The sequence below is a fragment of the Parasteatoda tepidariorum genome, chromosome 9, assembly GCF_043381705.1.
Source record: "Parasteatoda tepidariorum isolate YZ-2023 chromosome 9, CAS_Ptep_4.0, whole genome shotgun sequence".
NCBI classification, from domain to species: Eukaryota; Metazoa; Arthropoda; class Arachnida; order Araneae; family Theridiidae; genus Parasteatoda; species Parasteatoda tepidariorum.
In genome coordinates, this window is record NC_092212.1 from 47,610,638 (window position 1) to 47,622,974 (window position 12,337).

At 34.2% G+C, this 12,337-nt stretch overlaps 1 protein-coding gene across 2 annotated transcripts in view; it reads right to left on the minus strand.

The window, feature by feature from the left end:
* The window catches only part of LOC107441121 (BAI1 associated protein 3), a 108,256-nt gene that overhangs the window by 15,907 nt on the left and 80,012 nt on the right, over positions 1-12,337 (minus strand). For both annotated transcript variants that reach the window (XM_043046307.2, XM_043046309.2), the window contains exons 21-25: positions 8,691-8,786; positions 7,096-7,311; positions 5,755-5,823; positions 5,269-5,415; positions 2,062-2,178 (exon numbers count right to left, since the gene is read on the minus strand). In XM_043046307.2, the coding sequence (XP_042902241.1) occupies positions 2,062-2,178; positions 5,269-5,415; positions 5,755-5,823; positions 7,096-7,311; positions 8,691-8,786 (645 nt within the window). The remainder of the gene's footprint in view (positions 1-2,061; positions 2,179-5,268; positions 5,416-5,754; positions 5,824-7,095; positions 7,312-8,690; positions 8,787-12,337) is intronic.

Genomic DNA, 12,337 nt, shown 5'->3' on the forward strand with positions numbered 1-12,337 from the left:
TAAATAGTAAGAAAAAACAACAAAATACTCCCCACATCTATCTCTTTAATACTGGGATCAAACCAGTGAAACACGTTAAATACCTCGGCGTCACGATCTCCTATAATTTGAGCTGGAGTACTCACATAAACGACACAATCAAAAGAGCCAGAGGAGCGTTTTTTGCGCTCCAAGTCCTCCTGCATAAGAATTCAAAGCTTGATCTAGCAAATAAAAGAACTATCTATATACAAGCGATTCGACCAATTCTTACGTATGCTTGCCCAGCCCTCACTACTATAAGCAACAACCTAAAAAATAAGCTATCTACAACCGAAGGTAAATTTTTACGCACAATGACTGGCGCCCCAAGGACGATTAGCAATAGATTACTCAGAAAAGACTTAAACATTGATGATATCAATTGCTTTATAGCTAAATTGACCACAAAATTTTACAGCAACGCAAAAACATGCACCACATCAGATTTCAATAAATTGTTCGATATTGATATAATCCGTGATAATTCGAATTTCAGCCCAATTACCGCCTTTTTATGCTCAGACTGCATACTATCCAAATACTATTAACTTTATCATACAACTCTACTCAAGGGGATCTCCCCATTCCAAAGATGATTTTCCCTTCAAAACTAAAGATTTACTTCTTTAAGGACTTGACTTGTTGTTACAACATACTACAACTTCAAAGATATGTAGGACCTCCCAGAATACAACAAAACAGAATCGATGAATCGGTTAGTGGCGCTTCGCGCCAAACGCCGAGATAACCCCAATATCCAGCATTCTTTTTATTTTCTGTAAAATTTCTAATTTTACTCGCTAATGCAGCCATGGGATTTAGACTGATGATAATTCAGCACTTTTTACTGCCATTTTTAATACATTTTGTTTTATATTTTAGAACGTTGTTTGAACAACGAAATTATTCTATTTCATATCTATTAGTTAAAGAATTAAACTTTTAAGAATTGGCAAGAGTGATTGATTTTAAGCTAACCTTTTCCGGTTTTAGTTATCTTTTTCTAACATTGATCCCAACAACCTTACAAGTTGGCAGCTGTGCAGTATTTATATTATTCTATGTTGGAAAATTTTACTATGCCAACGTTGCAAAACAAATTAGTGTAGCGAAACATTTTTACCCCCTCTTTTTACTCTTTTGTAAAATGAACCATCCTTTAAAAAACTCACCATGCATATTGTGCACTATAATGGTTTTGTACTTTTTATTGCAATTAAATAGGTATTAGGTAAAAATGCATTTTTTAATATTATCAATTTCAAACGTTTGAAAAAAAAGTGTTTTTCGTAATTGTTTAAATTATTAAAAAGAAATGAGTCCCACAGATCGTTAAGGCACGGTTCCCAGTAGAATACCGAAGTCAAGCATCATTGGTCAGTGTGAGGGTGGGTGACCACTTGGATCAGTCTACGAAGTGTGCGGTATTGGTTCTCGTTAAACTGTTCTACCCCAAAGTGCTTGACTTCGCGAGCAGGTAGTTGGACTACCGAAGCAGGGGTGCCATTCCCTCTGCAGAGGATCAAAATTGTGATGGCATGTCTTCGGATATCCTCAGGGATGTTTCCCAGACCGTCGCCAATAGCCCATTGTGCAGCTCTAGTCAACGCCTCCTTTAACTGAAGCCTCTACACGGTATTTTACAGGTAGTCCGATCAGACCAATATGAAAATAACTAGTCTACGAGAGAGCCATTTGCTAGAAAATCTAATTAAAATAATATAGTGGTAGGAAATATACGACTAATTTCTTTTTTAGTTTTATGAATATAATTGGGTTGTCTTATTTACTTGTCTACCACCAAAGTTTTAATTCTCAAATATATATGATGACTTTCTCTCAGATACTTCTAATTTGAAACGCCGAGATAACCCCAATATCCAGCATCCAGTACTTCTAATTTGGTTTAATGCGCACCACTAGTTCACTTTTTAAATAGTCTGCGCAGACTACTTATAAAAAATCATGTGGAGGCTTTCTGATGTAAGCAAACAACAATAAGAGGAACAATAAAAGGAAAATGAAGCATGATTTACTTACCTGATAGGGAGCATTTTGGATACAGTCTAGAGGAAGTCCTTTTCCACTGCCATGGAAGAAATCTACTAAAATCGCTAAAGATGAATGTAAGCGATCAAAAAAAGCAAGTTTCTCTTTCTGTAATGAATAAAAAGATCATATATCAAGTCAAATCTTCAGAAATTTACTAATTTATGTATTGCATTAGTTAATGTTGACTAATGAACAGCAATTCCAAATAAATTTAGGAAATCAAATAAAATGCTATAGAATTTGAAATCTAATTTATTAAGCCGAGAATAAAACTTGCAAGTTTCAAGCTTGATACCATTAAAAGCACAGAATTTCCCCCAAAATTATGAAGAATTAGCAGCTGTGAATTTATAACTCGCTCGAATTTGAAGTAAATGATGAATATAGCTGAAATTTCGAACTAAATATAGCCCTTGCAGGTGACGCAAACGAAGTTCGCACCATGGCTGAAGACTACACTTCTTAAAGTTTACTAACTCTTATTTTGACGCATTGCATTAGGGCAACTTTTTTTAATTTGACTATTTAAAGAAGTGATCAGAATTGAGTTGCTATCGTTACAACTTCAAGTTTTTTTTCCTGCAATGCAATTGTAATATTGTTTATATATTTGCGGTAATAACAAATTTAGCTATTACTTTGAAACACGGAGTGAAAATAAAATAGTTTTGCTATCGATTTTTAAATTATTATGTGATCGCAGAAGCTTCATACAACACTTTATGCTTTTAAAGACGCAGAGTTACGCGACTGGTACATAAACCTTTAATATTTGAAACTTCCGCATAACCATTCCACTAAAGTATAGCCGGTCTGGCAGCAATAATTCAGCAGAAGTTACAAAACTCTCGAAAGGTAAAATTAATAATATCAAAAAAAAAGCCAAAGTATGCCGTTTCAGCTAGAATGTTCAGTCTATAGTCTCACTTGCAAATGTCCTGCCTGACTAAAATTTACAATCAAATTTTGCTGTTCCAGAAANTTAATGTTGACTAATGAACAGCAATTCCAAATAAATTTAGGAAATCAAATAAAATGCTATAGAATTTGAAATCTAATTTATTAAGCCGAGAATAAAACTTGCAAGTTTCAAGCTTGATACCATTAAAAGCACAGAATTTCCCCCTAAATTATGAAGAATTAGCAGCTGTGAATTTATAACTCGCTCGAATTTAAAGTAAATGATGAATATAGCTGAAATTTCGAACTAAATATAGCCCTTGCAGGTGAAGCAAACGAATTTCGCACCATGTCTGAAGACTACACTTCTTAAAGTTTACTAACTCTTATTTTCACGCATTGCATTAGGGCAACTGTTTTAATTTGACAATTTAAAGAAGTGATCAGCAGCATCTTACTGAATTGAGTTGCTATCGTTACAACTTCAAGTTTTTTTCCTGCAATGCAATTGTAATATTGTTTATATATTTGCGGTAATAACAAATATAGCTATTACTTTGAAACACGGAGTGAAAATAAAATAGTTTTGCTATCGATTTTTAAATTATTATGTGATCGCAGAAGCTTCATACAACACTTTATGCTTTTAAAGACGCAGAGTTACGCGACTGGTACATAAACCTTTAATATTTGAAACTTCCGCATAACCATTCCACTAAAGTATAGCCGGTCTGGCAGCAATAATTCAGCAGAAGTTACAAAACTCTCGAAAGGTAAAATTAATAATATCAAAAAAAAAGCCAAAGTATGCCGTTTCAGCTAGAATGTTCAGTCTATAGTCTCACTTGCAAATGTCCTGCCTGACTAAAATTTACAATCAAATTTTGCTGTTCCAGAAAGAGTTCCAAAATTTCACACGCACTGCTGGGAAATTGGGGAGTGTGCTATGATGACCGGGTGATTATACCACAGTTTGCACACCTAAGTATCATCCTCAGTTAGCCACGAAGATGAAATTCATAACCACTATCAACAGCCCATTAGTATAACTGAAGGGCTTCCTTCGAAATCTAGTCAAACCTAAATTTTCAAGATTTAGTCTTTTATAGCCGTCGTTGAACGGCAGACCCAATTTTCAGTATACGTCTATCAATGTTCAACTCCTTAGTCTCGAACTTCCTTTGTCGAACCCGATACCTCCACGCTTTGTACAGCGTTTGGTGGGACACACCGCTCGGTCAAGGAGGCCCCCACCAGTTGGTACAAAGAGTCATTTCATATAAAGTTTTGTATCCTATTCATTTTGTCCCGCAGTGGCCTGATCGTTAAGACACGGTTCCCAGCAGATCACCGAAGTCAAGCTTCACTGACTGCGGTCATTGTGCGGGTGGGTGACCGATTGGATCAGTCTGCGTATTGACCGAGGGTGTGCGGTATTGGTCCTCGTTAAACTGTGCTACCGTAAAGTGCTCGACTTCACGCGCAGGTCGTCGGGCTACCGAAGCGGGGGTGCCATCCCTTCCGCAGAGGATCAAAATTGTGATGGCATGTCTTCGGATCATCCTCCGGGATGTTTCCCAGACCGTCGCCAACAGCCCATTGTGCAGCTCTAGTGCGACGTAAATTAACAACAACAACAACCTTAGTCTCGTAATTTTGAACCCAATCCAGAAGTCAAGGGAACTCAAGTATTGGGAGAAATCATTTTCATGGTGGACATTTTGATAGAATTAACCCGCATTTGCATTACATGGAGAGGAAAACGACGAGAACCGCCCACGGTTAGCTTGACGGCAAAGGAACTCTAACCCATGATCCGTTTACCACTGAAGATATTTTACGTCATCACTGTGGTCGGTGCGAGCCGGGTGAGGAATTCGTATAGACTAGTCATCTCTGGGATTCAAACCCGGTTTTCCTCATTGGAAGGCGATCTCTCTGTCCCCTGAGCCATCATGGCTCAGATTTTCAAGATTGTAATCTTTGTTTGCATTGATCTTAAAAGAGTCTGATGTTTTATGTCTAGCTTGTTAAGTCTAATAAAACAATTTAACGTATTCTGTAATAGAGTAAAGCTTTACTGCATTGATTCAAGTTAATTAGTTTTATCGTATTATTCTGAAATCACAAAGAGAGGAATAGCTTTGAATAAACTAAAAGTTTTGGCGTACCTGTTCGCAAGTTAGTGTGACCACTTGTAATACAGATTTTATTATATTCAAAGTATTATGGTTAACATAATTGAAATTAATTAAATAGTTTTAATAGTTGCAATGTGATTTTCTCACCACGTACACCAATGTTACTTTGAGTAGTTTCCATCAGCTCATGCATTAGTACAGTCCACATCATATCGAGAAGGCGATCGAAGTTGGCCTGAAGGAGATTATTATAGAGCGCCCGCAATGTCGTGTCTAAATTTTCAAGTAAGGGGCGAATAGCCTGCAAAAAAGAGAAAATTAAGTGAATTTATAAACAATCTAATGAATACTCAAATTTATGCGAGAAATTACATACAATATAACTACTATTTATAATTTAAAAGTCAGCGTTTACAACCAAAATTACTTTCTTTCATTCTGTGCGAGCAACTAATATTCAAAGATCTATACTGTAATATAACTTAATATAAATCAAAGTCTGGGAATAATGCGCTGAATACAATAGAAATTAAGTTAAATAAATTTCAGTGGAGAATACATAGAATAGATCAGTTAAAATTATTCAAAAAAATATTTTTTCAAAGTGATTTAAGAATATTAATTTTGAAAAAATTCTTACATTTTCAGCATCTAATTTTTCTGGTGCCCATGCAAGATGAAATACAAATTTCTTCATGTCTGGACGTAGCTATAAAAATAAAGCAAATAAATGTTATGCAAATACAGCAAATAATTCACAATGCAAACCTATTCTTATAAAAATAAAATTCAGACAAGGTTAGCCCAAGCAGTAAATTTACTTCATGCAAGTTACCACCTATATTACTACCTAAATCACTAATGTGTGTGCATATAAAATAAAGGGAAAAAAAGAATGAAAAAAAGAAAAAAAGAAAGGCATATTTTAAGAACTCCATTTTTGAAAAAAGTACCGGAATACATACATAGCTGGGCAAAAACACATAAGTATCCAATAAACGGGCAAATCTAACTCGATTTGCAGAAGAAACTGCAAAAGCACTTCCGGGGTTGGCAAACAAAAGATGAGTTCCCTGATTTCTTATAATCATACTTGATCCTTATAAATATAATTTATTGTTAAATTAACAAATTTTTTTTTTAACTTTTACTGTTTAATACGAGGTATATTAGTAGGAAATACATTGTTGTATTTAAGCGTTAAATACACCATTTACTCTTAAATTATTGCTATACGTAGCGATGATAAAGAGAATTTTTTGGTAAAAGCATTAACCCTTTGGGGACGGGTGATTCAGAAAAGCATTCATACAAAATCAGAATCAGGATGTAATTAAATAAAAAACGGTAACTTAAATGTAGTCGTTTCTAATTTGACAGACTTACTTTGCTTTTACTTTAATTATTGTTAGTTTAATCATATATATAATCTATGTTAATTCAAAGTATAACTAAATAGCTTTATTTTGAATAAAGTAATGGTGAATTAAATAAATCAAACAATTATAACTCCGCCCACAAATAAACTGCTAAAGAATTACTCTGATTACCAGTTTTATCTTTTTACCCTGGTTGATACGGTTTTATGCTGGCACATATTTGTGACAGTCGGCGCGAAAGGGTTAAGTTGTAAACTCTATTAGATACTCCTAACAGTCAAACACACTCATTACTTGCATATCATCTTAGGTACAATACAAATACATATAAAAATGTTGTGAATACATTACATACGCATTTATTTCCTATAGAATGTATTACTTATTCCTATATTACCACAATTTGTCAAAAAAATTGCTGATTAGCACCAAGTAGTAAACTAACACAGTTTTAAGTATAAAACGAATGATTGAATATTTGAATTTTCCTTTGTTATTATCTTTGAACCCATGTCATTAGATTGGTTAACTATCATAATTGCAAATCTGATTATTTACAAAACCGCCCGCCAGTTTTTTTCTCTGAATGTTTAATATATTACCTTTTCAACCATTCCACAAATTATGTTAAATATTTTTCCAGTAACATCGTCTTCAGTTTTATTTATTAAATCATAGATTGATTCGCGGCACTGATTGGCTGTGCATCCTCCTTGATTTACATTAAGGGCCTTGATGATCTGTTCAACTCCAAGTTCTTCTTCCAAAGGCCTCAGCGTTTGAAGAACATATTCCATGTTGTTGATTGTTATACAAAGCTAGAAAATTTTAACTTATTTATTTATTTTTTCTTTTTTGCTAACAAACTAAATAAAAAATTTTTGAAACTAATTTGCATATAACACTAATATAAATTATTAAAAAGGCAACTACCTGATTCTTCCAACAAAATAAGTTTCGCCTTATTCCATTTTTTTCAAGAAAGTTTTGTATTTTCAAGCAACTTCTTTTAAAGCTCTGTTTCAGAGGACGTTCTGGGGCTGATCACAATCAAGTACTCAATTTCAGTAAAAAAAACAAACTTATAACTTAAAAATGACGGTTTTTTTGTTAACACCGTGTTAATTGCTCACGGAATTTCTCATGTTTATTTTGTCCCACAAAATATTTAAAATCTAATTAAATATTTAAAAGTAAAAAGGGTGATTCCACGGCTTCGCCCCACACGTGTCATAAAACATTTGTCAAAAAATATTTTGTAAATACATATCTGAAATGTCTTAGTACAAATTTTTAATATGTAATTTTTTTCATATTCATGAAAAATAAGAAGAATTATTGTTTCTAACTGTCCCTTTGTCGTGGAATCATCTTATGTATATTTCCTTCTACAGTGAAACCAGTTAAGTTAACCAACCTTGAAGTGGAATAATAATCTAAGTTGACTTCTTACATTTAGAACTGAATTTATCCAATGTTAAAAAAAAATGAGAGAATGAACTCTGTTATTTAATCAATATGCTGTATATTGACCTCAGCGATAGGTCAAATTTATATAGGTCTAGTATTAAATACTAATCCTTCATAAGTTGTAGATGAATATTTTAAAATTCTCTTTATTTTTATGAAAGTGTGATTGTCCGAAATTTTTTTTAAAGTAAGTTCAATAGCTGTAAATCTTTAATATTAGTCATATTACTTTAATCCCCTCTTCAGATGGAATATTTTTAAATCTTCAAGGTATTCTCTACATTTGGAATACACTCTATAGTTTCAAGATATTCCCTTTAGAAAGCAATAGCGTCTTCCTCATCAAACAAAATTAAAATTTTGTGATTCTGATGATTATTAATTAAGTTAATACGGATTAAAATTGATGTTCGGTACACGAGACACAAGGTCCAAAAAGGATTTTCTTATAATGTAAAAAATAACCAAATTCGCTGAAAATACGTTCAAGTTCAATTGAACAAGCAAACGAAATTACCACAGATAGCAATATTTAAGTAGATACTGTTGATCTCCAAATAAAATTTTTAATATAAACACTTAAATATTATAACTGAATTAAGAGTGTATTATAAAGAATTAAGAGATTATAAAGAATTAAGTATTATAAAGAATTAAGAGATATAATTATTTTTTTGGTATTATTTGATAATTTAAAATGCATGCAAACTAAAAAAATAAATAGTACTTTTTCATTGGATTCAGTTTGACCTTCGGTCTCTGTTGTCTTCTGAAGTCTTTGCTGACACAGTTTAGCATAGTAAATTGTTCCTTCACAAATAATCTATAAATATATTAAGGAAACAATAGTTAATTAGAGAAAAATATAGAAGTTATTAAACTTTCAATTAATAAAATAAAATTCTCACAATATTATTAATTATTGAGTTGAAACAATGTAGCAAAAACAGTGTTTCCAGTGATTTGGCAAAAAGTTTGAAGCAACGTTGAATAGTGATTGACATTGTAAAGACGAAACATTGATGCATACCTAGAAAGTTAGAAGGGGCCAGTTTGGCATAACTCAATTTTTTTGTGTGGTTAAGATCAGTTAGACACATAAAACCCTGAAATATAATCGTAACTAATTTTATAAAAAAATTATTATTAGTTAAAATAATTTATGTTCCAGTTGGTTTGAACTTGAACTGGTGTTTCTAACAGAGTGCCAGTCCACGAAGAGGACAATTGACTCCTTCATATGAGCTTGTGCCCGAGGGCGCCTGTAATGTTGTCGATGGTAGAGATGAGTAGATTGGCGAGCTAAAACTCGGAGGCGGAAGCTGCAAATCAGTTTATACTAATAGTGAAAAATCCTAAAATATAGTGGGGATGTATACAACTCCCGATCCCAAAGATCACCATTGGTTCTTTCCCCAGGTTCAAGGGAGTTATATACGGTCTGTTAAATGTTCCAGTTGGTCCTAGTCCTAGTGTTTTGATTTTATTGGGCACCTGGGCCGCTAAGCGACCCCTTTCCCATTCATCTGGAATTTTAACACTGTTTTGGTTGAGCATTGAGGTAAGCAGGAAGTGCACTTTGCTTGAATAACTAAAAAGGAATAAAAAAATAAAATGAGCAGCTTGCTCTATAGTTGTGTTTGTCTGTTCCAGTTGGTGGTTTCTGTATTTAAAAATTATAAATTAATTACGATTATTTAAGTGGTGGCAAAATAGCTTTTACTTTTAGAAAATACTTCCTATATAAATTAATAACCTATTACCACTATGAAAATTCTTTGTTAAAGATCGTAATAGTTGGAAGCCACGGAATTAGAATTATATATTACAGTGGGCGACTATTTCTTGTTTCATTTAAGTAAATAGTAAGATTTTTTTAAGTTTAATTACCAGTCTTAATTTTTTAAAAAAAATATGTTCACCCACTCATCAAGCTGTTTTTCAACGGATATCTACTGAAAAAATTAAACCAGTGACAAAACAAGATCCTTAGAAAAATAGCCTGTGCAAGATAGTTCATCCGGAATACCAATATACATGCAGACCTCAAAATACCACCTCTATCACAGCATATATGCAAGCTAAACGCAGATCTTTTCGATAAAGTCATAGAATGTAAAACAGCAAATTTTAATGAAATCTTTAAATTTAAAAATTATATCAAAGACAAGAACTAGAGACCAATAGCTGCACATTTCCCCTCCGACTCATCATAACTATCAAAACAAATAATTTCATCAACCTTTCTGAAAAAAAAAAACGTTTCCTCATGCTGATACAATTCTGAACAACTCCAAAATCAAGCAAACTCAGTTTAGAGCAAGCAGCTCCTTTTTATTTTTTGATTCCTTTTTAGTTACGAGGGTTGCTATTTATATTTCTGGCCTTGGCAACAGTAAGTGTTGCTAGGCGACCGCAGACGATTTTAATCGAAAGTTTGATATTTTTAAACATAAATTCAGCAGACGATTTACCATTATAGCTTCATTTGTGTTGTTGACAGTAAATTGAAAAGTTCTTCTCTTTCAAAAAATGGAATTGAATCGTGAACATTTTCGTGCCATTATTTTTCATAGCTTTCGACGTGGATTGTCAAGACAAGAGTGCTTCTATGAACTTAATTCTTTACTCAGCGATAAAGCGCCATCCTACAGCGCTGTAAAAAATTGGTATAACGAATTTAATCGTGGTCGATGTTCGATCCAGGACGAATCCCGTGCAGGTCGTCCAAAATCCGTTGTTGTGCCAGAAAAGATCGATGCTGTGCGTGAACTGATAAAGCAAGAGCGTCATGTAACATACCGTGAGATAGAGGCGTCTTTGGACACTAGTATGACTAGCATCAATAAAATATTGCATGAACATTTGAGCGTAAAAAAAATTTGTTCGCGTTGGATCCCGCATAATCTGACAAACGCTCAAAAAAAGGCTCGTGTCGATTGGTGCAAGGAAATGTTGGAAAAATACGTTCAAGGTACATCAAAGGCTGTGTATAACATCTACACAGGTGACGAATCATGGATCTATGCATATGAGCCGGAAACAAAACAGCAATCAACTGTATGGGTCTTCCAAGACGAGGCAAAACCAACAAAAGTTGTTCGAGGAAGAAGCACATCGAAACAAATGATTGCCTGTTTCTTCGGCATTAACGGTCATGTGGCAACAGTGGCGTTAGAGCAACGCAGGACGGTCAATTCTGAATGGTACACGACCATTTGTTTGCCAGAAGTCATCGGAGAAATTCGAAAAAAGCAGAAGAACAGGCGAATCATTCTTCATCATGACAATGCGAGCTCTCACACATCGACTCAAACAAAGGCATTTCTGACGGAGCGAAAGATCGAACTGATGGGTCATCCGCCGTACAGCCCTGATTTGGCACCCAATGACTTCTTCTTATTCCCACACATCAAAAATAAATTACGTGGACAACGATTTTCGACCCCCGAAGAAGCGGTTGATGCATTCAAAACGCATGTTTTGGAGTTACCTCAATCGGACTGGAAAAAGTGCTTTGAAAATTGGTTCAAACGCATGCAAAAGTGTATTGATCATCATGGAGAATATTTTGAAAAACAATAAAACCAATTTCGATCCTACATATTTGTTTTTTCATTATTAGGCCAGAAATATAAATAGCAACCCTCGTATTCAAGCAAAGTGCTTGAAACATTCATAAAAGCAACTCCATTGCCTGCTTACCTCAATGCTCTACCAAAACAGTGTTAAAATTCCAGATGAATGGGATAGGGGTCTCTTCGCGGCCAAGGTGCCCAATAAAATCAAAACACTAAGACTAGGTTTTTCAACGGGGCGTTATCTCCCGCTAAGCGCTGTTCGACGCGTGGAGGTGGCGGGCTCGAATCCCGCCGCAACCCTGGATGTATTCTGCTCGATGTCCTTCTCTGAATTGTTCGATCTGCTCTTGTACTTGATAAAAATTTATAAGCCTGAATTGAGCACATAAGCCCGCAAATGTACGTAATTTCAAAAAAGCAATGAAGGTTTTTTAAAGCCATTTGCGTATTTAGGAGGCTACTTAAACTTTCTTTAGTTACTTAAACACCTCCATATAGGGTTGATGTTTACAGAACTGCCAAGCCAAGCCATGACATAAATATCCTTACTTTCCTGAAATATTTAGCTTAATGATCACTGTGTGACTGCGCGTTGTCACCCATTATTAGGACTAACTGCACGTCTTAACTACTTCAGGCAGGTGGGATGAAAACTATCCCACTTATTTCAACAGTAATATGATGCAATTAAATTGTAATAGTTCCTTTTTGTCCTAAACTACCCGGCTTGTAATCAATAACTTTCAACAGGGCTGCTAACTTTCAACGCTTTTGGAAAAAAATTTCTTCCAGT